Source organism: Diadema antillarum, unplaced genomic scaffold (genome assembly GCF_040938485.1).
Source record: "Diadema antillarum isolate AM-2024a unplaced genomic scaffold, OU_Dant_1.0 seq00000400_RagTag, whole genome shotgun sequence".
Classification (NCBI taxonomy): domain Eukaryota; kingdom Metazoa; phylum Echinodermata; class Echinoidea; order Diadematoida; family Diadematidae; genus Diadema; species Diadema antillarum.
The window spans coordinates 1,199,990-1,227,133 of record NW_027271391.1 but is presented as its reverse complement, the minus strand read 5'-3'; the positions used below and the strand labels follow the sequence as shown (position 1 = coordinate 1,227,133).

General features: G+C 37.6%; 1 protein-coding gene across 1 annotated transcript; it reads left to right on the top strand.

Moving 5' to 3' along the window:
- Nucleotides 1-67: 67 nt before the first annotated feature.
- LOC139732112 (peptidoglycan-recognition protein SC2-like) lies at nucleotides 68-9,284 on the top strand. Its single transcript, XM_071642979.1, has 6 exons — nucleotides 68-94; nucleotides 1,084-1,253; nucleotides 3,042-3,177; nucleotides 5,147-5,237; nucleotides 7,963-8,071; nucleotides 9,153-9,284. Exons 1-6 carry the CDS (start codon nucleotides 73-75, stop codon nucleotides 9,216-9,218), a joined length of 594 nt encoding a protein of 197 aa, XP_071499080.1. The 5' UTR covers nucleotides 68-72; the 3' UTR covers nucleotides 9,219-9,284.
- The last annotated feature ends 17,860 nt before the right edge of the window (nucleotides 9,285-27,144 follow it).

Below are 27,144 nucleotides of genomic sequence, written 5' to 3'. Positions count from 1 at the left end.
GAAACCATTTATTTTTGACACCGATTTATTTTCCTCTTTATTTCATTTGCTCACTACACACAGTTTCTGAGAATGGATATCAAACGAGTTAGTGGTGAGTATGATGGAGCAGTCATGAAATCTTTCTCCTTATCTTATCTCTACCCTCTATACAATATAGACCTATAATTATGTTTGTGTGTGTATGTATATGAGCAGTATATTCAGCTGCCCCCCAACACAACACAACACACACACACACACACACACACACACACACACACACACACACACACACACACGCGTATACACACAAGTATTGGGGAAATACATTTAGGCTTATAAATAAAGAAAATAAAAGAGAACTTGCATTCACTGAACACCATGGAAAAACTCTGAATTTATCAACCCAGAACCGAGTGTTGGGCCACCAGATTTCCCAGTCACTAGGAGTTTAACATGAATGAATGAATGAATAAATGAATGAATGAACGAATGAATGAATGAATGAATGACTGTATGATTAATGACTGAATGAATCAATCAATCAATCAATCAACCACAACCAATTAATTAATTAATTAATTAGTTAATCAATCAATCAATCAATCAACCAACCAATCTATCAATCAATCAATCAATCAATCAATCAATCAATCAAGCAAGCAAGCAAGCTATCAGTCTGTCTGTCTGTCTGTCTATCTAGGCCTATCAACAGTACCTATCTATTTGTTTATCAATACCCACCTTTCTGTTGATGCCTATACCTTTGCAATAGTATCTATCTGTTTATGTCTATAGTTTCCCTGAATTGTAAAAAATTAGTAAATAAAAAAGAAAAAATGATCGATTTGTAAGCAAACATTGCAGCAAAACTCTGTAACTAAAACGATTTATACACCTTGCGTTATGTTATTTTTCTTTGGACACAACCCCCATCCCCTCCCCCTCCCCCCTTAAAAAAAGAGAAAATGCTTCTCATAATTTTGATTAACTGTGAATTGAAATGAATCCATCGATTAGGGGAAAATGACCCGATTTCGATTCGACCAACTTTTCGGGGGAGGATGAAGAGCAGTAATGACGCAAATGCTTTTCACACAGCGTCTGATACGGCGTGCCCGGATATAGTCTCCCGCAGCCTGTGGGGCGCCAGACCGCCGAAGGCCCGCCAAGACATGGCCACTCCAGTCCCGTTCGTCATCTTACACCACACCTTCACATACGCGTGCTTCACTCTGCAGGACTGTAGCAAGCTGATGAGGTCGATACAGGTACAAGCGAGATATTGTATACGGGCATCCACTCACAAATTTATCTATTCATATATATATATATATATCTATACTTATACGTATGTGGAAATGCATTTATGATATTAGTGAATGTATAATTTTCGTTGTGTGTGAAATTGGTTGGCACTGAGAATTGCGGAAATTTTTAAAGGTATATACAATTTTTGTCTCGCCCACCGGAGGTGAAGGCGAGACTAAGGGATCCAAATGGCGTCCGTCCGTCGTCCGTCCGTCGTCCGTCCGTCGTCCGTCCGTCGTCCGTCACAAATGTTAAAGTTTACCTGCAAGACTCTCTTATGATGCATAACTTGGCAACTGTTAAAGCAATGGCAGCCACACTTGGGTGATAGAAGCACTAGGGGTATCTTTATGTTACTGGAGTATGGTGTTGTCGGAGGTCATGTGATGATGTCAAAGGTCATTTGAGGTCATATATTAAAGAGTATGTGCAAGACTCTCTTTTCTATGTTAAAGTTTACCTGCAAGACTCTCTTTTGACAAATAACTTCACATAAGTTGCTTGGATTACAACCTAACTTGGATCATAGATGCACTGGGGGTACATTCATGTTATGGTGCCGTTGGAGGTCACAGGATAAGGTCAAAGGTCATTTGAGGTCATACGTTAAAGTTTACTTGCAAGACTCTCTTATCACACGTAACTCGACACATGTTGCTACAATGGCAATCAATCTTGGGTAATGGATGCACTTGGGGTACCTTCATGTTATGGTGCCGTAAGAGGTCACATGATAAGGTCAAAGGTCATTTGAGGTCATATGTTAAAGTTTACTTGCAAGACTCTCTTGTCACACGTAACTCAGCACATGTTGCTACAATGGCAATCAAACCTGGGTGATGGTAGATGTCTCTTGGGAAGTTGAAGATAACCACAAGGTCAAAGGTTACAGACAGGGGCCAACAAACTTTTAGGGCCCAATGTTAAGTTTTTAGGGCGCATTTCGTTTATGGCTCATAACTTTTGATCCCTTTGTCCATTTGTGACCAAACTTGGATGGAAGATGTCCCTTGGGGAGGTGAAGGTCGTCACAAGGTCAAAGGTCGCAGACAGGGGTCAACAAACTTTTAGGACCCAATGTTATGTTCTTAGGGCGCGTTTTGATTGTGGCTCATAACTTTTGATCCCTATGTCCGTTTGTGACCAAACTTGGATGGTAGATGTCCCTTGGGGAGTTAAAGGTCATCACAAGGTCAAAGGTCACAGAAAGGGGTCAACAAATTTTTAGGGCCCAATGTTAAGCTTTTATGGCGCGTTTCGATTATGGCTCATTACTTTTGATCCCTTTGTCCGTTTGTGACCAAACTTGGATGGTAAATGTCCCTTAGGGTGTTGAAGGTCACCACAAGGTCAAAGGTCATAAGCAGGTCAATTAACTTCTGGGAGTTATAAAAAATATTAATTCCTTGTGCGCGAATGGGCGAGACACAATTTGGCGATTGCCTTGTTTTTTAACGAAACAGAGTTGGGAGATTTAATTCCTGTTATATGAATCGATAATAAACTAAGTGTGAACAGTACAAAAATAAGTTCATTTACAATGACTTCGCTAAATATACAAACTTATGTTCTGGATTGGAGGACCTTGCCAACAAACATTGTGACAAATAAAAGGGAACTTGCATACGATAATGATGCCAATGATGACGATGATGATGATGATGATGATGACGTGGATGATGATAATGAGGTTGATGATGTCACATGTGCGTGACTTCAGGAGCATCTTTTCTTAAACCCTGTGCTAGAATTTTCACATGGATGATCGTGGCTGGAATGACATTGGCTACTCATTTCTGGTTGGCGAAGATGGTCGAGTGTACGAGGGACGAGGATGGGACACGGTGGGCGCTCATGCTCCGTGGTACAATTTCAGATCAATAGGCAAGTATAATCATGGTAGATAGATAGATAGATAGATAGATAGATAGATAGATAGATAGATATAGATAGATAGGTAGATAGAAAGATAGATAGATAGATTGGTATACACTTAGATAGATAGATGGATGGATAGATAGATAAATAGATGGATAGGTAGATAGATAGATAGATAGATAGAAAGGCTCGACATTAGCGGTTCCCCGGGGCCACAAAAATTAGATGTTGTGCCACAATTTCTTTTTATTTAATAGAAATTAGGCCCTGCATGTTTTGGGGCCCAGTCGGGCTGGATCATTTTTTTAAAGCTTACCAATCTATCCAATTATACTAGTAATAGATCTTTTTTACGTCATTAAAATCTAGTGTCATGGAAGTTCATCTCAAAATTTCGTATGTTCCTCACGTGCCCAGCATTGTTTCTGATATGTGAACTGTAAAAATATTTTAGATACTCGCAATAAAATTCATCCATAAGCTCAGTGTGAATTTGTTTGCTTGCTTGTTTTTACGAAAACGAGTGGAAAGCATATCTGCGTCTTATTTGCAATTCTGAATCAAACAATGACTGACGAATCAATTGGATTCATGATTATGTTTCTGCATGCTGTAACTGTAAAATATTTTAGATATTCACAATAAAATTCATCCATAAGCTCAGTGTGAATTTGTTTGCTTGCTTGTTTTTACGAAAACGAGTGGAAAGCATATCTGCGTCTTACTTGCAATTCTGAATCAAACAATGACTGTCGAATCAATTGGATTCATGATTATGTTTCTGCATGCTGTACAGATAGAAAAATTAATGACCTTCCAGAAATCAGATGCATTAACTTTTGACCTTTGACCCTGTAAAAGGTGGAATAGTGAGGGCAGCATTATCAAAAGGTTTAGGTGTATAGATTTGACTATGACACATTTACATACCAAATTTGAAAAAAAAAAAAAAAAGTCGGTCGAGAAACTAGGCCGGCGTCGCATACACAAGCAGACCCTGTTAAATTTACCTTTTCATGTATAAAGACGGAACAAGCGAGGGCGCCATCACCAAAAACAATATAGGCATCTTCATTTCATTATAATGCACCTTTTTGCCTAATTTGAAGAAAATCTGATAAGAAATGTGGCTGATAGAGCACACACACGAAATGTGCATTGGCCTCCAAGTCAACACTGAGGGCGCCGTCACCACAAACTGTTGTTTCCTTCATGTAGAATGACCACCCATACATCTCCTTAGCAAGTCTGAATAAAATCCATTGAGTAACAATCAAGTTATTGCATAAATAAGCACTTTTGCAAATTTTGACATGATCAGGGTGACCTTTGACCCTGTAAAACGTGGAACAGTGAGGGCAGCATTATCAATAGGTATAGGTGTATAGATTTGACTGATACATTTACATACCAAATTCGAAAAAAAAAAAAAAAAATCGGTCGAGAAATAAGGCCAGCGTCGCACACACAAGCAGACCCTGTTAAATTTACCTTTTCATGTATAAAGACGGAACAAGCGAGGGCGCCATCACCAAAACAATAGGCTTCCTCGTCTTACCATACCCTCAAGATAGACATGCCAAATTTAAAGAAAATCTCCGCGACGGACGCCAACGCAGCGGACGCGGCGCAACGAGGCCAAATCCATAGTATCCTCCGAACTCTGTTCGGGGGATACAATAAGCATCTTCCATGAGGATCTTTCTTCCAAATCATGCTGTATACTGAAGCCCAAAGTCTGTATTATATACTGGAAAGGGCTAACAAGCAAGCTACGACATAAGCCCATAATACAATTAATTGCATGAACGAAATACTTCGTATACCTTAATCATAATACATCAAGTGCGGTACTGTTATTTCTCCTTGTATCCGTTTCGTGATTGTGTATCCGAAATTTATCTCAAAGTAGCATTTTGCCTCATGACAGCTGACTTTTTGTTTCAAAATCTTCTCTTTACACCTTTTCTGACAGGAATATCCATCATGGGTAACTTTACGGTCAAACTTCCCAACAAGAAGGCGATCAGTGCGGTCCAGTCTCTTATATCATGTGCTATAGACAAGTGAGTAGGCCTAGAACGAGTTTTTTTTTTTTTTTAATCCTCTTTATTTTACAGTGGGGGGGGGGGGGGGGGATTTCATTCCGGCTTCAGTGAACAGAGCGGGACCAGAAAAGAAGGAAAGTTTCATAGGAATACGTAAAAGAGCGAAAAAGTAATGAAATTTATTTAATGTTTCCCGTGCTTTAACACGCTTAATACACAAACAAGGTGAGGTTATAGATGTTACCGCCTATATGTTTAGTTCATCTTTTTATTAAGCATTTGATAACAAAAAAATAAACCTATGGTATAGATTAAATCTTCAGAACCCTCTTTTAAAGAGTCTTCTTTGATAGCACTGCAAGTCTGGAATATTTGCTTGAGCTGTAATGTAACAGAAATCAATCTAAGTATTATGGAGGTTGCGAACCATTTTTTTGATGGGGGGGGGGGGCGCAATGCTAAATATAACATGTTTGCTGATATAGGTGTTTGATCTTTTTCTTGCTTTTTTTTAATAAATGGTCACCCTATATATATACTATGACAATGAGATAGGTGCGATGCCGTGATCTAGAGGATAAAACACGGCTCTTTCAAAAGAACTTATACCTATGGGCCTGAATTCACAAAGGTGGTACAGAAACCATGGTTTAAACCATGGATAATTTGTATGGAGCGCCAAATGTCGCATGGCCTATTTCGTTACGAAATCAATCATTTTAGTCGACGAAATGACAACATTTCATCCACAAAATTATTATTTCGTCAACGAAATGGTCATTTTGTCGACGAAATGACTGATTTCGTAACGAAATAGGCCATGTGACACTCCATGCAAATTGTCCATGGTTTCAACCATGGTTTCAATAATTGTACCACCTTTGTGAATTCGGGCCACAGGTTTCGAGTTCTGCAATAATGTGAGTACCGTACAGTGGTATAGCCTGAATAGAGTGCTCTACAAGGGAGGTCGGGTTACACTTTTGTTAAGGTTCGTTATTTGCAAAGGATCGTAAGTCCGAAAATGAATAAGGTTCGCTATAGACTACTATCGTGGATCGTGAATCCGAAAACATTCCGACGATTCGTCAGTGCGCGTTTTTTTTTTTGTTTTTTTTGTTTTTTTTTCATTTTTAGATTGAAACGAACTATCTGAATATTGAACTCCATTTCTCTTCGGATTAATGACATGTCGGATTAACGAACCTTATTTTCATGTGACTTTAGTTTTGGCTTCGGGAAACTTCGGAATAACAAACCTTTCGTGATAACACCAAAAATGTTAGGATTTAAAACAACAACAACAACAACAACAAAACTGTACTTCATTTTTTGATTGAAGAACTTATCATGGTATACGGATGGCAGTGTGTGTTTCGGTATAACGAACCTCTGGGATAACAAATATTCTTTCATTTCGGATTAATGAGCCTTTGGAATACCGAACATCACCCAGTGTGTGAACTGCATGCAATTAGCCGCATTTACACTTACTAACATCGCGATTTTTAAAATCGCGATATTTTGGTTCCACCGTTTACACTTGCGCAAAAGCACGCGAAGTTTGAGCTTCACGAAACATCGCGATTTTTGGTCGGTAGTGCGCATGCGTAATTTACCTCTTTTCAACACGGTAGATGAGTGGAAGCGCGCGCTATTCTGTTCGTTTTCACTGCATGCAGTGCAGTATATTTTGATCACATTAGCTGGTTGGAACGTTGAGCCAGGGCTTTTTATCAGTACAATGCACACATAAATTTGTGCTTCTCGAGACTGTTATACTTACGGTAAAACTATATAGCTTGCTATATTAATATAGATCACATACGTAGTAGGTGTGTAAAACTTCATCTACAGCAGCATTCAGGAGGATCATGAAATTTCGCCGATATGACGAAAGTGAGAAGTAGGACTTGGAAGTTAGGACTGGTATTTTATCAGGCGACAGCAAGAACTCACACTTGTTACATAACTCCTGTACTAGTATTCCACAAACGGCGTATCAGAGCAGTACGGGCTCTCTCACAATCTGAATCAACGCATTTCTGGGAGAACATTATTTTGTTAAGTCGTCTTGGGGTGATGATACGTGGTTGGAAAACTTCAGGTTTGCTACTAGTAGTCGTTTTCACGTACTAGTTTCATCAGGGAGAGGGAGGTGAGAGACTACGAGCCGATCGAGGATCGGCCGTTTAGACCTGTACACAGCTGTCTATACCGTGTACTAGTACTATGGCCAGTGACCGACGCACTCTCTACACCGTCCAAAGAGGGATCGGGAGCGCGCGTAAACTCCCGGTGCAATCCGAGACCGAAAGTCACGTGATGAAAAATCGCGATATTTCTGCAGCTTGGGTTTACACTCGCTAACTTCGCCTCAAACTTCGCGATGTTTCAAAAAATCGCACTCCGGCTGGCGATTTTTCTGGCGATGTTTCGAGGGCGTTTGGGTGTAGTTGCTTAGCAACTTACACCCAAATGTCGCGATTTTAGAAAAATCGCGATTTTTCCAAGCAAGTGTAAATGGGCCTATTGACGGAGATTTCAGTTCAGTGGCTGGAGGGGTGATCGTATGTTGCAAAGTAATTAAAACCAGACAGCGTAGCGAAGCGTCCCGATATGTCGAGCACAAATTTTAACGCTATTTTTTCTTATGGTTACTGTTCTGTCTTCATTCTCGTCATCATCATTATCACCGTCATCATTATTCTCATTACATGCTCTTTTCACGCTCTCAACGCAGAAATAAGCTGAATGCAAACTACACCCTCTACGGTCATCGTCAAGTCACACCTTTCACGGAATGTCCAGGCGAGGCGCTCTTCAAGGAGATCCAGTCGTGGCCACATTGGGTATGTTCAGTATTAAGAAGGACAAGTAACAATCACAACACGATGACATAAAGAAAATATAAAAAAATTTCCATAAAATGCGATTTGTTTATGAAAAGCACACATTCTCTTTGCTTGTGACTGACACATGTTTATAAAATAGGGTAATCTGTTGTTTTCCCCCTACTTTCTGCTAGAGGTAAGTCAAGTATAAGTCATCTGCTATCTAGAATAATGTTACCTTATGTTGAATTCTGTATACATTCTGTATAGTTAATATACATTCTTTATCGTGTAGTATGTAAGAGACACAAGCTGTTGAAGTCTTCTAATCCAGCGATGGGGGCACTGAAACCTAAAAAAAAAGTCACACCTTTTTAACGGATGGTCCGATTTTCTTCAAACATTCATTGATGTGCTCTGTTGCTGCATTTACTCAATTCACAGATATATTTGGGTGAATCTGTCCTTCAAAGTTTACCCTCGTCTCAAGTTAACTGTAAGGAATAAGGGAATCTCACACCAACATAGCATTGGTGATTCGTTTAACGCGGATATAAATTTAGGGGGGAAAACGCCTCGTAAGCCGAATTTACATTCTTTAGGGGAAAGATTGTTTCAGGCTCGACGGTCTTATCAACATTATTCCAGAGGGGCCCGTTGCATAAAAGTTACAATTATGGTAACTTTACCATCCAGTGGTAACTACCATGGCAACAATACTCAACAGCCAATCAAAATCAAGAATTCCATGAAAGTTACCACTGGATGGCAAAGTTACCATAATTGTAACTTTTATGCAACGGGCCCCTGGTTAGTAACCAATAGAATATTGGAGTGGAACCCCGCCCTTACACATGTACATAGTAAATACAGCAGATTGGATCAAATTGCAAAATAGTACAAATTTGTCAAACATTGATAATTTCAATAAAGGTGGCATTTCCAAACCCAAAATAGTAAATTTATTTCTAAAATCGGTTGGAATCTGCTGGCGTAAAAATAATGTTCTTTTTCATACACTGTAGTAAATGAAACTCGACGCTGTTGCGGACAACTTAACATGTTTTAACCAAATATTTTTCATCAATCTTTCTCACAGAAAGCCAGTGATCACTTTCCGCCGAAGAAGACAGAAAACGAACCCGATGATGTCTTCTTTGAATAAAAGGAGGACAAGCCTTGATTGACTCCCCGTACATACACATCGCAGAAGAGGAGAGTTTGCAAAGACACGAAGAATCAGTTTTAATTAAACTTTATGATTTCTTTTTCACAGTCTACCAGTGGTAAAAAAAAAAAAAAAAAAAAAAAAAATCTGTCTTCAGGAATGAACAGGCACTAATCACTCATATCATAAATGATTATACCATCTGTATAAAAGGAAATAGAGTATATAAACGTTTATAATAAATAAACTCAGAAGATCACTTGCTCCCGCAGAGGTCGCTTAAAGGGACATTCCAGACGATTTTCATACTTTCACATCATATAGTACATAAATCGACAACTCCATGTACAGATGTGTGGAATTTATTGTGGTTCTTGAGCAGAGAAATAATACTTTGAAAAACCTTAAACAAATTACACTGAACAAGGATGATGACATAGGAGGTTCACATATTTCAGAAATGTAGCAGTGTAATTCCATTACAATACTGCTTGCTTGCGAGTTCACCTGTGTATAATCTATGCATGCCTTCTTCTTTTGCTCTGCTTCCTTGAGCCCCAACTCATGCATCATCTTTGTTCATTGCAGTTTGTTCTAAATTTTGAGAACACTTTAATTCTTCATCCCAATTATCACAAATTCTGAAACTCTGTCCTCTGTATAACTAATTTATAGTTGTTCAAATGTTGTTTATCTGAAAATCATCTGGAGGTCTCCTTTAATAGATACACAAATGCTCAGTATCATATTTCTAGCACAATAGTCTCCTTGAGGTACATGTAAATGTTATAATATTTCTAAAATAATATTGTTGAAATAATAATATGGCGCCATGAAAGCGCCTTACAATCACAAATACAAGGCGCCACGAAGGCGCCATTGCACATTGATTGATTGCACGGATTCAGAGGCAATCATGGCAATGGACACATTTCTGCATGAAGGCGAGTCACGTTGCTGGTTGACGCACGACAGGTAAAAATCTGTCACATGATCGCCCTAACACAATAGTAACAATCGGTATACAAGCAATTAGTCCCATGTATGACCGTTGGGCAAACATTGCGGTTTTGTATAGCGAGCTGCAATGCCATCAACGGCTGGTATAGTCATGTGGTTCCATCAGAATTGATTTGAGTCCAGTACTCAGTGTATACTTGAAAGAAATTATCAGAGTAAAACAAACTAGGCTGAACGTTTCCATGGAAACCTTTGTGCAAGCTTGTACAATCGTTAAGCGGTCAGCTATGAACAAACATTCCATTAAGGAAGAGCATGAGTTATGTGTAAATGTATTATACAGTACTAATAACGGAGTCTACAATGCTTGATATGCACGGTTTATATACGCATATACAAACAACTTTCAGATTCAATAATCGTTCTTTTGGAACAAGAAATCTCAACATCCAACCATGTTTTCTTTTCTTGTTTAGTTCATTGCCATTTTAAGTTCTTATCCACTCCCCTACTTTCGCAATCTATCAGACTGTCTTTCTCTTTGCATATATACTGTACACTGTAATATACGTCTGCACTTCCGATTGAATTATGAACCATTTTTCGTGCAAGGTATAAGAAATGTAATTTTACCGCAAAACTTTATCAGCTGTGATGAGTGATAATCAAAATAAAGCATAAACAGCAACAATTTGATATAAAATTGATAGTCAAAATTGATAGCTAATTCCAAACTGTAGGAATAAAGAAGTAAAGGTTGACTATAAAAAGACATGGAATATGAATGAATGGGAAAGAGAGAGAGAGAGAGAGAGAGAGAGATGGTCGAGAGAGAAGGTTATAGCCAGAGAAGAGGAGAACTAATTTGATGTAAGGAGACCGTTCTCATATAAGATATTATTTAGATGATATGTTAAGTGTACATGTTTTCTTATGCCTATGTATTTCATTATAATGCGACACGTTGTTGAATTGTTTTACTTCTGGTATGTGCATAGAGTGCAGAAATAAATCTGAACTGAATTGAACTGAAAAAACCCGAGTATTTTGACTGGTGTGAATTTTACAATAGTATTGCAAATATACTGATGTAAACTATTTTCCATCATCTTTCACTTCACGTTGAAGCTTGTATGATTATATAGCCCGTTTGTGTTCCAAGGATTTATAGGACGGTATGTACAACACTATGGGGGTTTCTATGCCAATTGCACTCGAAGCACATAAGGGTAAAGTAAAACAAACTTGTCAGTTGCATTCATACTAGACACGAAAAGGAGAGTAATGAAGTTGTAGAATCTTTATATTCCATGTTTCATGATAACATGACGCCAGTCGTAATCACGGTTTTTAGGGACAGTTCGTTATTCAAAGGTTTGTTGCTCCAAAAATGAAATAAGATTCGTTCATCCAAAAATGAGGGGGGGGGGGGGGGGGGGGAGAAAAAAAAAGTTTGTTATTCCGAAAGTTCAGTAACCCGAAAACGAAATAAGGTTATAATTCCTATGGTTCGTTAGTTCTCACCTTCTTTTCGCTTTCGGAACAATGATCCTTCGGAATGACTAACCTTTTTTTTCTTTTCTTCATCTGCGGAGAAATGAACCTTCGGAAGGACGGACATCAATCGCAACCACATATGCCGATAACCGAGGTGATGATGATGATTGCCTCGTCAATCTCCCACATGCCTATGATATATCAGATGCCTATAATTAGATAATTGAAGTTGAGTGCAAAGCAAATAAAAAAAAACCCCACACAGCTTACCCTTTTCTTCCTCGCTGTCAAATCATACACGTATTTTTCTTCCGAATTTATATCAATTCAAACTTTCCACGCACCCTCGGCGAACCTGTACTTAAGAATAACAATGTCGATTTTGTGTGCGTGTGTGTGTGTGTGTGTGTGTGTGTGTTTGTGTGCTGATTGAACGTGACTAAAGGGTGTTTTTTCTGATAATTTTTTTCTTAAAATGTGATAAATACAGACAGGTAATACTAACTGACAACTTGTTCAGAGTACTCAATCTAATGTTTAAGTGCGTTTATGCATGAATTTTCGATTTGTTCAGTTCGGTAGTTCCGTCATATTTTTGACATCCGATGTTCACTTTGTTGAGAAAACAGAACGAGGCGTTATTTACACTTGAAAAGTTACATCATAAGTTCACACCAGCTTTTAGCTCCCTTTCCCAAAATTCTCTCGACAGGAATTTGATAGATAATGTTATGCTCTCATTAAAGAAAAACAACAAAATCACACCTCATGTGATAAGACTGTATAAAGGATAGAGATATACAATTATTATTGGCTGAGTGATGTCTTTAATGATTACAAGTTTATATTGAGATTTATCAAGTTTGAATGATGGGCCCTATAATATTTTGAATATCCATATCCCCTGACAGAGAAGTATGCATTTTTTAATAGATGTGATACTATACTCAACAGATCTATTGGTTTTCGTCCAAAATGTTATTGAATGATGTATAATGTTACCCGTTCAAATGAAACCTGGTTTGCTTCTTTGTCATCATTGCAAAGTGTACATTGCTTTTCTCATTTATATTCATTCGCACATATCATTTTGTATTATACTTTATGATTTTTTTTACACTTTACAAATATATAGATTGTCTAATGTATACTTCCTAGTATGCAAACGTTTCTGTTGGATAGACATAGAGTATAACCGAAGTGAATTAGATAAAATCAAATTTAACCAAATTGAATTAAATTGAATTAAATTGTTTATTTACTCAGGTTATATGGCAGAAAACGAGAGAATATGACTGAGTACAAAAAGAACGATACTCCTTCAACTTTGAACTTTGAACTTTATTTCTTTCACCCCTTCCGGAGTATGAGAAATGTAACATATTTACAATATTGTACAGCATAAAACAATCACAAAATGGCAGTTTTATAAAACGCAAAAGATGAGATACTACAAACAACAAGGATATTACAAACATTAAATAATATAAATATACATCGAGGTTAAAAAGGTATAAACTTTTTACAAGAATTAAGAGCTAAATTTCTGTAATACTACTGTAACAAACTTGGCAAGTTTAAACAGATAGTTCGGCTTGGATGAAGAATATTGTCTCACAAGGCATGTAAGCACCTCAAACCGTATCTCCCTTTTGATATAAAAAAAAAAAGAAAAGAAAACTCGTACGTCTTATTCTCACCAAGTAACACTTCTACTGCTGTGAAAGTGATGTGTTGTTTGAAAGTTCGCGTGATGATGTAACTGAGGAAGTTTACGTTAGCACCATCAAGAGTATGTCTATGAGTTCTTTATGATGTCTGGATCCAACACCTTGAGCATGGAGTCTTATGGCTTGAGGAACAGCAACAATGAAGTCTACGCATCAAGGTTTGTGGATGTGGCTGAGAAAATTAAAAACTTCCTTCAGAATGGCGTACAGCAACTTTTGTTCTTGTTTTTCGGGATTGGCTAATTGTTTTCTCCGTGGGTGGCTCGTCGCAAGCAGCGTAAGCCACGCCCCTTTCAAACACGCGGTTATTTGCACTCGACAGAGGAAAATGCGGGCATCATAATACACACACGATCATGAACGAAGATCATGGGTATTTCGAGGACTGTATACTGGACTTCACACACGTGGTATGGATCGTCGGTGACGAACCTAGCAACAAACACTCGCTGGCCATCTATGGTGTAGTCTATGGATTTCTTGAGTGGATACCTCTATTCCTTGAATATCGTTCTGAAGCACAAGTTTGACTGTAAGTATCAACAGTCTTGTTGAGGAGGGATAAGTTACGAACTCTTAGCCAATGTATAAAGCAGTTACAATAAACTGAAGGATAGTTTTGGGATTAGAGGTCAGATTTCACGGATAACTGTGTAACAGTGCAACGCTTGACTTACCTTCATACACAACAGTATCTCAGGCAGGATTATGGATCCTTTTGTAATCACATTGTTTTGACGAATAGAGCATCGTAATTTGTTGCGTATTATCTCCACCGTCTCATGAAATCCGTTATCGACACACCCACTGTACAAATAGGAGAAATTCGTTGAATGAACTAAGATTGCAACATGCAAGGCAAGGATTAGCTTGCCTTTTTAACCCTGGGGCGCTCCTTGTACAAAGTTATGCAACGCTTCGCGTTGGGGCTGGTCGCAGTTATCCTTTTATAGATTTACAAGCAGCAATGATTTTGATCGTGGCATTTCAAAAAGTAAAGAAATAATGATACACGACTTCCTAGCTCTATACACTCACGCAAGAGCATTTTTTTCGCCACTTTCTTGAGGCAGTAAATTACCGTCCTTGCAGTGCTATTGTAGACAGATTCTTTTGAATGATAGTTAGGAAACTGTTCCTTTATTGAGTTTTAATACCAAGTCATCCATTTATCGAGCACGGTTTGAAAAGTGAGGGATATTGTGTTTGACCTTTGTCAATACAAGTGAATGGGACTGAGGTCTTAGCTTGGTGAGGCCAATAACAGGAGTTGTTGTTGAACTTTATGTGACCCAGATTCAAGGAATGGTCATTTGGACATTGGGGGAAAAGGGGGGGGGGGGGGGGTAGGAGAAGAAACAAAGGTTTATGTTGGGCTGTGGGTCTCAGGGGCAGATCCAGGAATTTTTTTTTTTCATTTTTTTCTTTTTATTTTCTTTGTTTTTAACGAAAATTAAAGGGGGGGGGGGGCGTGCGCCGGTTGCGCCCCCCTCTGGATCCGCCACTGGGTCTAAAGAATTCCTGACTACGTAGGCCCTAGGTACCGTCTTGTCTGCCTGGTTTTCATCAAGTTGCAATTGTCCATTAGGGACTTTCGAAGCAGTGTGGGTCAACACATCACGTAGTGTGTAGTGGAAATAGAGAGATGAGAAAGAAAGAGCCAATTAGGTATGCTGTGCTAATAATGCAATAAGTATTCGACCACATGGTGTTAGACTCTCCATTCAAGCTGAGATCAGTGAGAGGGGTCAGTACAGTCCACTGCATGACGTTTCACAGATCAAGGAACAGAGACTGTCTTACGTAGCTTTGAAAATGCTTGAATTTTCATCAAGATTTTCTCATGTAATTCCATTCAGATGGGTAGGGAAGAGGGAAAAACAGGACACATCTATTGCCGATCCGCATGCTTTGTAATATTTTTGGTGAGAAGATGGCAACATTTGTTTCAGACAAGTTGAGTAAACATAATTTATCAAAGCAGAACAAAAGCTTGAAAACAGATTTCGTCTTCCACTTGTGTTCATCTGACAAAATATTACACAATGCAACATACAATTGTAGGGAAATGACCAGAAAGATAATAATCAGTATAAAAATAAGCAAAGAAAATATGATTCCATTCCTATGGAATCCCATTGTCTTTGCCCATGTTTCATTTATGAAATATTTTGATGTTAAAATCCTTTGAATTGCACTCTTTGCTCTTCGTTGAAATTAGAAAAAAATGAAGAAAAACTTTGTAAGTATTAAGAGGTAGTCATGATCTATATGATTCTAATCTAAAGAACACAAATAAAATTCATGTGCAGCTGTTAAACTACAAATTGTTTCTCCCACTCTTATTCTTATCTTTCCATTATGTTTTTATTCTTCTTTTTACTTTTCAGGTAAACCTTGAGCATTAGAGAGGATGTTGTGTGTTCTGCATCTTTCTGAAGGATTTCAACAGTCTGTATGATCAACATTGTTGCAGAGTTGATGATCCAGGGAATTTCTGGAAAACAAGGCATTTGAGTTTACATTGACACATTTCTCCAGCCATTGGATACCACTGAAATATCAACACCTCCCAAGGGTGCAAAGGGATGCTTCTATGGAAGAACAATTGAGGAATATTTAATTGATTGAAAACTATTGTCTGTCTTGGATTTTATAATGTGGAATTATACATCACTCAGCCGAGCTAGCCTTCTTACCGACTGAGAGAAAAGAGCCGGGAAGACACAAATTACATCATGGACCCCAGATCCAGCAATAGGAGACGCTACTCCAGCTATGAGGCACGCAGTTACCATGGAAACGTGAGTAATGTCCATACACATTCGCAGTGGTAAAAAACATTATGAAGAGCTCACAATGCATTCTTCTTGTGCAACAAATACATCAGGGGTAATGTGTCTGTCCATTCTATGGTAGACATTAAATAGTGAATATGAACAGAGCATTATCTTGCGGTACTGCATAATTTGGTGTGTATTTAATATTTAAAGTATATTATGTGTGTAGTGGGCTTTTGGATAGAAACTTCATTAAATCCCACCATAGAATGTCAAGCTTATAAAGTTCAAATCCTCTGGGATGTTCATGAACTTTACAAAGTGTGCATGAAAAATATATTTGCTGTTTACAGGAGTCAGCGAGTATTTTGTGGTAGGATGAACAAAAGATCAAATTTAGTCTTTTTTACAGGCTGTGCTGTGATTTCGGTTTTTATGTAGTCTAGACAAAAACATTTTCCCCCCTCCATGGTGTTAGGGTTTGTAATTCCAGCATTAACACAGCAGTGACTTTCAAATACCGAGATCACACTATGAAGCTCATTAGAAATACTGTGTGATGTAAGATTTAGAATGGTCAGTTAAAATGAAAAAAAAAAAAGAAATACCTTTGTTGTTACTTTGCATCACATGTTGGTAGAACTCCATAACTCGTGTGCAATAATCCATTTCAGACTAACACAAATCAATATTCTGTCATTGTCCTAACTGTTAGTAAGTTGAGATAAAAACCAATTCAAATAGGAACAAAGCAAACAGACCTGAATGAGTACTTTGACCCCTGCAAGGGAGAACTCGGAGGCACTGTGAACCATTCGTCTGGTATCGTGGCTCAAGTCTGTATGAAGTGGTATGTTGATATCATGTACAGCACTTAGGATAATTAACAGATGCTCATGGAGCCAAAAAGGAAAGACGGAGGGGGGGGGGGGGTGGAATAGGCAAGGAAGGAGGCTAAAGAAGAAGAAAAAGAAGAGAAAATAGAAGGAGGGGTGGAAAATGAGAGAAATGAAAAGAAAGGGGCCAGAGAGAGAGAGAGAGAGAGAGATATGGAGAGAGAGAGAGAGAAACGGCAAGGAATACAAGCAACCACTACGTGGCATATCATTATCACTATCATTATGCGAGTAGCATCATTAAATAATGATTGTCAAATCAACATGTTGACATTGCTTTAAAAGGCAATATTGACCAATTCTAACTCTTTTCTTTGACCTGACAAGAGCAGCAAGGCAAGATATTGAAACAAGACCCCAAGAGCTATATTAGATTGCTGGTTAGCTGTCTGACAATTGCTAGACCTGTTTTGCAGAGATATAATGATGTTATCTTTGTGAAGTAATCCCAAATTTTGAATACAAATAGCTGCACAATGGCATTGGAGCACACAATTGTGTAGGCCCTACTTCTTTTTCAGTGGACACAATTCATTTGACTGCTTCTTGCTTGAATAAGAAAGCAGGAAATGAATGAATACACAAAAATGTTTGACTGTTATTATTCCAGAGTGCTAGTGTGTGCATTGGTGTGCCGGTATAATTTCAAAAACAATGCACTCGGCATGTGTGGGTATGATGGATGGTATTGTTAGTATTGCCCCCACAATCCAATGTTTGTGAAGCACTACAGTTGTGTGTGTGTGTGTGTGTGTGTGTGTGTTTCCCATTGATTTCTGTTCTTAAATGCACCTTGTAGATATTAGATCTGCAATTTTATCAATCTTTCCTGTTTTTGTTTTTGTTATATCTTCACCAATGAACTGGCACGTTAGGCATAATTATCATTTCTTTATACTCAATTAAGATATTTGTAAAGGCGTCATCAATCTGTGCATAGAAAAAGACTGCATGGGACGACTCTATTATATTAGTTTATACACAATAAAACCATTTGCATACTGAATGCAGAGTACAACCCATGCTTCCGCAGACTATTGACTGGGTGCCCAGCTGGTCAATCAAACAAGAATGAGCTGGCTTCACAATCATTATATCACCGCCGTAAATCAATACCTCAGACTCTGCCTGTGATTACTAATCAAAGCGTTCAGGCGAGGCAGCGGTATGAAATGGACGGAGAACGAAGGTCAAAATTATAGACGATGGCTTGTGATCTCAAGAGTGCGTGGTATGTGGCGCGGCCACATTGAATGATGGTGACCTATGTTGTGGCTTTGTCTGAAATAAGATTATGAGAGTGATGATTAAATCAGTAAGAAAACATGTCTGGTTACCCTTTTAGTGAAATTAGTTCCCTAGATAGCAAAGTCCTCATTCACACACAAAGAATACATTTGAGTCAAATCAACAGCCTTCATCAAGTCTGGTGGAAGTTTTTGCTGCATGTTGTCATGGTATAATGTTGCCAGCTCTGAATTTCATGGCACACCTTGTAAATAGTCTATGAAGATTAGGTGGAACTGGTTTAAGCCATTAAACCATTGCAGAATCTGAAAGAATTTACAGAATGTTGCCAAGTTAACGGAAACAGGAACTTTTATTATTCAAAAAAATCAGTTCCTAATCTAGCTGGTACAGTTGTTTTAAAGAGGTTTTTTAAACTTCTGTATTTTGAACAGAAATGGGCTCAAATGAAAAAGAATACTATGTTCTGCCTCCTGAAAGTCTTAGCAGTGAAAAGAAGAAATAATGACTAAAAGATATAATACTAAACCACAAAACAAAATTGCTCGGTAAAGATTAAGATAAAAAGATTGATTTGCAACCTAGAACTAATCTTTTATGGTTAAGCTAGTTGTCATGGCATTCTCATGTTATTGTTTAGTGAAACTTCACCCCAGGTAAATTGCTCATACTGAACTTAATTCATATATCTGGAGAAAAGTCTAAGAGAATGGTGGAGGTTTATTCTTGAAATGGGATGTTTTAAAAGCAAGATGATTACTCAAGTTTCAAGTTGATTAGGGAAACTTGCATTGTCCATTGCTGTTGGGAACTGTTTTCAAATATACCTTTCTGTTTTTGCCTTTGCACCTGGAAATTGATCAATATTAAAGAAGAGCAAGTTTTACCGTCCCCTTTTTCAAAATTGTTATGATGAGTATGAGACTGTGTAAGGATTTAAGACAAAACTAGAAAGCTGAGGAGGCATCAGTACTTGATATAGTCAGCTCTCGAAACGTGGTACATAGTGATATCTTTTTACCCCTTCAATAAGAATAGAATCTTCCAAAGTCTCATTTTCTGGTCAATTGCAGATTTATTTATTTTTTTTTCAATTTGTCTCGCTTGCACCAAGGGAGTACATTCCCATGCCTGAGGCCAATTGGCCAGAGCACGTGTAGATTCACGCAATTAATTTCAGGCAATTAAACAGGCCCCTGTGCCAAAGAGCCCATCTCTTTATCAGAGTTGCAGCTAGAGTAATTCAGTTGCAAACCTGATCTCATCAGTCTGCTAATGGCTGCCCTATGTCTTCAGACATGTTACCAGTCACCATAGTGACCAGGGCCTAGTAGAGTAGGGCTTTAAGTTCCTGGCTTTAAACCTGCTTTAATAGTGAGCTGCTTCCAAAAAGTTGCACCAAGTATCTGTGTTGTATGCCCTGTGGCTTGATGGGTTCCAGTAGAGATGGAGTTACAGCACTGGCCAGCATAGGAGCAATTAATAACTTTAATGTATGCTGTACATCATACTGTATGCTGTACATTTCATGATTACAATACAATGTAGGCTTATAGTGTTGCAAATTTGGGACTTGAAAGACAATTTCACAGATGGTTGCTCTCACAGCTAACAATTGCCTTGACGGAATGAAGATGAGGTATTCTCACTTTTTGAGGCAAAACAAGGTTAGCGACTTCCTACCTTGGAAGCCAAGCATTTGTGTCATGGGAGGCGATATTGAGTGGTTAATTTTGCAATTATCAGCCAACTTTACAACATTGGCAAAAAATAAAGCACCAGTAAAATAGACCATGTAAACAGTATTCTGTTTGCAATTCTTCCAGTGGACATTACAGGAAATACAATGTATTAAGAAACATAAAGTTTTAGAATGTAGATTTGATTACCTTAATGTTCCAACTAGAAGAATTGTATGTTATGAATCACTCACATCAACCTGTTATCACTCTAATTTCATCAACACTTGTGCGAAGCAGCCATTACTGTACACGCCATAGTAGTGGGTCTAATTTTTCATGCATTGGGACTGCCTGACAATATTTATCATTGTGGAGTACAGTACTGAACAGAGAGATGTATGCACGCTCGTCACTTTTTATGTTTGGATCAGACTTGATTGCATTTTTAAATTTTGAAATATCACCAGACTCATGAAATTTGCAAAAAAAAAAACAAAAACCTTGCAAAGTATTCAGCTTATAATACAGTATCTTCTTGTGGTTGAACCTTGCCCATTAGTGTACAAAATTGATTGCATAGCAATGTTTGAAATGGAAGATTACACTTTGAGAAGGGAGTTGCAGAATATTTGCACACAGGATCATAGTCTGGAGCCATGTTAAAAGTAGAATTTTTGTTTTGCAAAGGATGTAAAAAAAAATTATGTTTGATTTCTAGAGAGGTCTATCTTTCACACAGTGCATATATTGACAATTATTTCACTTTCATTACCTCAGCACCCATTGCAGTGTATCGTTATTGTAAGTTTTCAATTATTGTTTTCTCTGTGCAAATTTACATGCATTATTTCTGTCACTTAAGAAAGCGAGACTTACGCTTATGAATATATCATTTTATTGTGGAAAAGCACCTGTTGTATTATTTTATTGTGGAATGATTAAATAGATTTGAACTTGAAGTCTTCACTGTCGCGTACTGTATGTTACTTGGGGAATTGTTACCACCTCGATACATGTCAAGCACGAAGATGTATGTACTTGATGCTCATATAGAGTGCCATTGAGAACGCTAATTTCCATGGTTTGAATTGCTTCTGGAGTTTGCACCGTTTTCTGTACCAAAAAATGTCCACACTTTACTGTTTAGGGAAAATATTATTTCAGTAACAAGAAAATGCAATCTGCAAGTTTTCTTTCATTTTTTTTTTTCAATGGGGTTAGGGGCGGAAAGAGTAGAGGAAGGGTAAAGTGGATTTTAAAAGAGCTCCATCATGAAATTAATGGTCCATGATAAGTGTTTTAATGTTGGGTTCAAAAGTTCAGCATACTGTAAATGGAACTCATAACATTATACAAATTCCCCAATGTGCTTGGAGAGTTTCTAGTATGGGCAGCAAAAGTGTCACTATAAAATAGTACAGTTATTCAATGAGGACACCGCCCTATTAAAAGTGAATGCACTTCTGGATGCACTGAAGCCGATGGTTTCAATCAGAAAGTCAAGATTAGGCAGAGTATATTTGTTTTATATGTTTGATCAAAAAAAGGGGAAAATATGAGGCGAGAAGTCATGTGGTGGATGCGCTCTTGTGGAGGGATTTTACACCACCGACCATACAAGGCAGCTGTGCAGGATGTCAGAATTGCTTTGTGATGTCACAATTGTTTTGTTAGAAATTGTTACATTTCACAGAGTGTAGGAAGTGGTGCGCAATGTCAGAATTGCTTTGTGATGTCACATTGATTTTGTCAGAAATTGTTACATTTCACAGAGTGATGATACAAAGCAGTGCGTGATGTCAGAATTGCTTTATAGTGACATCATTTCACAAATAGTATTTTACTATTTTAAAAGTGTCATGAAAGTGACACCATTTTGCAAATAGTATGCCATGGAGTGTCATAGCTGAAAATATCTACATATGTACATACCAGTAATGATAATAACCTCTTTCAGCCAATCATTAGCGGATAAACTTTTGATCCAAAATGTAATGCATTAAATTTGAAGTCCGTGAGCATTTTTACGACTGAATTCATCGTATCTTACGTTTTCACAGTCGACAGATGTAGTCTTGCAGTGCTTCATTGCCTTGCTATGTACAGCGAAAAAAAAACAAAAAAAAAACAAAATAATAACCCCATATTTTCACTCTAGGGAAATGGTTTGAAAGTGATGCATCATTTGTTATAGATAAAATGTCAATGGCATGAAACAAGTTTTTTATCATATTATGATAGCACAGTTCAGCTGTCACTAGATTTCAACACATTTGTCTTTTCTGCTTCCACTTCCATGAGTTGAGCAGTTTTATATGAAGGAGACCTTTAGTTTGATTACATCTTTCACATTTTGATATTGCAACAGGGAACAAAAACATAATTCCTTTCTGATGAAGAACTGTCAATGAAGGTCTTGATTGAAATTTGTGAACATCAGAAATTTGGTGCTGTTTTGCAGCTATTTTCCTTTCTTTTCCCCCATAAGGGTTCCACTAGCTGTGTGAGTTGTACAGTGTAGTAAATGCATTATAACTGTATCATTTACTGCAGACAGACTATTTCATCAAATCTGTGATACATAATGATGATCCTAAAGTTTTGATAGAAGAAACCAGTTGGCTGTCGAAGAATGGTGTGTGCATCACTCAATTTATTCATTTTGAAAGGCTAATAGAGACCTGTACATCTTGGGTGTTGTAGTTCTTTAGTAAACCATATTTAACAGCAGTCTTTGATACATGAAAAGGAATTCATGTTTAACATGTGTGACTGGAATAATTTTTCCTCACTCTTGAATAGGCATATATGGACCATAAAATAGGTGCTAGTGAAAATATAGATCTCTACAAGAATTGTCAAGTTGGATGTGCTGAATTAATAGTACTGAGTAGTAGTAAATGCACGCTATGAAAGTGTCTACTACATGTACATGTCTCATCTACTGCAGATGTTGACATGGCTACATTTTAATTCAGAATGTGTGTAGCAATGTGTGAAGAAAAAAGAGAATTAATCGTATTATTAATTCTGTTTTCACCATCTTGCGACTTTTCATACCTGTCCTAGGGGTCTGGGGTCTTAGTAATCACAATGACAGAGATCTTGGAAGGTGTCAGGTTGAAGACTTTGTCACCAGTTATGACCTCATGAATTCTCCAGAGACCGTCATGGTTTTTGTAAGAAGGGTGAAGGCTACATGCTTGCTTGTCTTGTTTGAAATGAACAAATTCTCCTTTATATTGCCAGTGGCACATCACCTTGAAGTACAGTGTGTCCTAGTTCAAATGCAAACCTTCAGAATACTTCCTGTGGTTATTCAATGCTACCGACAACATTTATCATACGGAGCAGGTAGATGGTCGTATAATCAGAGAGAAACACGTGGGGAAATTGCGCACGTCGACACAGAGGACTGACTTTTGTTCAGCACACAGTCTCGTCAGTGCTTTTGCCAGCAGGTGCCGCTGTTTTTCAGGCAGGGTGTCGGGTTGCATACAACGAATGAATGATTCTTTCATCTAAAAAAAAAAATTCTTACTCCTTTTGCCATTGAATTGAAAGTATTAATATTTCCAGAGGGCATAGAGGTATCAGGTTCTGCTTTGGTTTTGATATATCAGTATGCAGTTGTATAGGGTCTCCTACAGTTTGTAGAGTAAATGTATGATCCGTACAAAAAGCAAAAGGAATTTCAGAGAGAGAGAGAGAGGGAGATCGGTGACTGAACAGGGGTACAAAAATAATGTATATTATATGTGACTGTGCATCACAAAACGAACAAAAGTCGCACACAGTGATTTTGTGTGAGGACTGAAAATAGGTGAAATGGGTCAACCTAACCAATCTTTAGTTTTTCATACTTTCTGAAAGAGCAAGTCTTTTTCTTTATTGTATTAAAGTTTGGGATCATGAAACAAACAGGAGCTTGTGTTTTCAGCAGTTTTTCTCGAACACTTTTTAGTGGAATAGTGTGATTACAACGTAGGTGTTTCTCTTAGAACCCTCTTCTCATGTCTTAAAAAGCTTGTCCATACTCTTCACTTTCAACTCCAATAACTTTAAAAAGAATAATGCTACTGCATTGAAAATTGGCATTAATCATCTGCAGAATGTGTTAATGAAGCATGCTTAATTTCAGCTTAATCTGATAATCTCTTCATTGTTGTTGCTCTGGTGGTCAACATCCTGTTATAGATAGATGGGTAGATAAATAGATAGGTAGATAGATAGATAAGTAGATAGATAGATACATAGGTAGGTAGATAGGTAGATAGATGGGTAGGTAGATAGATAAATAGATATAGGTAGATAGATACATACATGTATAGGTAGATAGATAGGTAGATAGGTGGGTAGATAAATAGATGTAGATGTTGGTTTAAGAGGGCAGAAAGAGGGAGAGAAAGAGAAATAGAGTTTAATATTAGTAGATAGAAAAGGCAGAGAGAGATAGAACAAAATAGAATGCAGTAGAGATGATAGAACTGGTAAGTACAGGTGATACCTTGACTTTTAGATGACCGTTAATGTGAGATCAACCTGAAATTGAACCTTAATCCTCGGTGCGCTAGGAAGGGGGCTTAGCGTGTCCTCCCCAATGCCTCTTACAGGAGCATTGCAGTCATGCAGAATTTTTCGTTCTCCTCCAGCAACTTTCCCATTTAAAGGGAAAGTCCACCATTGTACATGTGCAGATAAAGCAAAGCAAGTTATTGTTAAGACTAAACCTCCCACGGCTCCATCAAAAAAAAAAGGTATTGATGATGTCATATTGTCTACAATCAAAATCTCTGCAATTTAGTAATGATACAATAATGTAAAGATACAATATTTCTTCTGGAATTCATGTTTAACAAAATATTATTTATGGTAGAGATTACTGTGTGTGTAGATGAGAGACCTGTTTTAATAGCCAATGGCATCATCATTTCAGCTAAGTTGTCTATGTGTGATTGTAACCCACATTACTACTTTGAGGTTGATGTCTTAAAGGGTTTAAAACTTAATAACTTTAGATTTTGGGATGATTCAAAGGCAGTTTCACTCTAGATATATGTGTATCTTGCTCACATTTCCATAAGTTATGTAGAACATTTAATCAACCATACCATAAGTATGGGATAAGTAATGTGAATTTTATGATATATTTATGTATATAGATGGCAAAAAATGGAATTTGTTCTGCCACCATGTGATAACTACTTTCAAGGGAAACTTTGTTTCCACATTCATTCAAATCACTCTGGTGACATCACATCCTTGCTTCTCACTCCAAATTCAGCCATAGTCTCAGGAATTTGGGGTTTGTGCTTATGATGTTGCGGCAAAGTGGCGTCACTGAAGAATCCAGCAGAACTCTTTTTTATAGTAAATACTTTTGATGCACTTGAGACCATCTTGTTATCATCACAGAATCTAAAGGCCTTGATCTACACTGGATGTGAAAGTCTTGAAGGGCTGTGTTTATATCTTTTGATCTCTGTTGGCAACAACTGCATTCACATTGGTATTCAAAAAATTTATGTTACGCAAGTGCGTGTGAATGTTGTCATTGTTTGGCAGGGACTGGACAAGCATGCAGAGATCTGTCCAGAATTCTGATCCTTGCCCGAACATTCTCCAGTCAGCCATACACAGGTACACATATAGCAGAATGGGGGTGTTTGTCCTTCCCATGTAAGACCAGCTAGTGCAGCTGAATGTGAGCTATCCAGCCATTTTGTCTGATGTAAAATCAAACAAACAAACAAACAAACACCCATATCAAAAGGATCATGTAACATCGTCTCCAGTTTGAAATTGTATGATCTTCAGTGTCATATACTGTATGTATATTCCCTCTGTTTCCTACCTTGTAGGAACTATAAAACCCATGAAACATTTATGGTTAAAAATGACTGTTTGGTGATTCAAATAAGTGAAAATCTGAGATTGGCCAACTTTAATAGGCCTACTGAGTTTGATTTTGCCCGTATACAGTAGTGTTGAAATAAGATATTCAAAAATGTCAAAATAATTCACTAGCATGACTATGTTTGTTTGTAGATATCTTAATTGTGACATTCAAAACTTGTATTATTAGCAATATTTAGTAAAATACCCCCTATTAAAGAAACACTTAATTGTAATTAAAGCTTCAAAAGTGCTCTTAGACAAACCAAAGAAGAGTGTTGTAATTGTTGGAATCTAAGAAGGTGCAGAGATTAAAAATGAAAGCATTTTAAGAATCACATTATAAGAATTTCTTGTCCATTCTCGTGGTTTATGCTGATGTACAGAAACTGCTTTATGACTTCAATGAAGCTGTTATAAGGTTAACTTAAATCAATTTCTAGATCACAGTGTAGGTTTATTGACAAATTAGAAAATCATAATGGCTAGAGCTCTGTTTGACTACATTCTTAATTTGAGAACACTAAAGGTACCACAAACTAAGTTCTTGTCTGGGTTTTAAGTACAGAAATGTAGATGACCCAATAAAATTCCATGGATCAAATTTTTTTGACTATTTGCCTGATCTTACAATTAATCATAGTTTTGTTTTATTTTTTCATCAATAATGTAGTCTTGGTAACTCTGCATTCTTGGAACATATGGTAGATTTCAAGACTTTTTCATTATTTGTCTGATCTTGCAATTTATCATAGTTATTTTTTGTCCCCGCCGAACGAGTTCGAGCAGGGGACTATGAAACAGGCTCCGTACGTGTGTGTGTCCGTGTGTCCGTCCGTCCGTCCGTGTGTCCGTGTGTCCGTGTGTGCGTCCGTGTGTGATCAAAATCTTCAATTTGCTACTTCTCTGTCATTTATGAGCCAATTTTGATTCTGTTTGCTTTATATGATAGCACTACATGGGAGCTTTGAAACTTCTACACAGAATTTCAGTCGTGACCTTTGACCTTGACCTTTGACCTATATTGTACATTTTGCTACAAAATGCTACTCCTTCGCCATTTCTAACCCGATTTCGATTCCGTTTGCTTTATGTGATGGCACTAGGTGAGGGCTTCCAAACTTCTACACAGAATTTTGACCTTTGACTTCTTTGACCTTTGACCTTGATTTTTTGACCTATATTGTACATTTTGCTACAAAATGCTACTCCTTCGCCATTTCTAACCCGATTTC

Excerpts from the sequence above, each read along its gene's own strand:
- LOC139732112 (XM_071642979.1), top strand. The coding sequence starts at position 73 with ATGGATATCAAACGAGTTAGTG. Across the intron at positions 5,238-7,962 it reads ATATCATGTGCTATAGACAA|AAATAAGCTGAATGCAAACT; the intron begins GTGAGTAGGCCT and ends CTCTCAACGCAG. Across the intron at positions 8,072-9,152 it reads TCCAGTCGTGGCCACATTGG|AAAGCCAGTGATCACTTTCC; the intron begins GTATGTTCAGTA and ends TCTTTCTCACAG.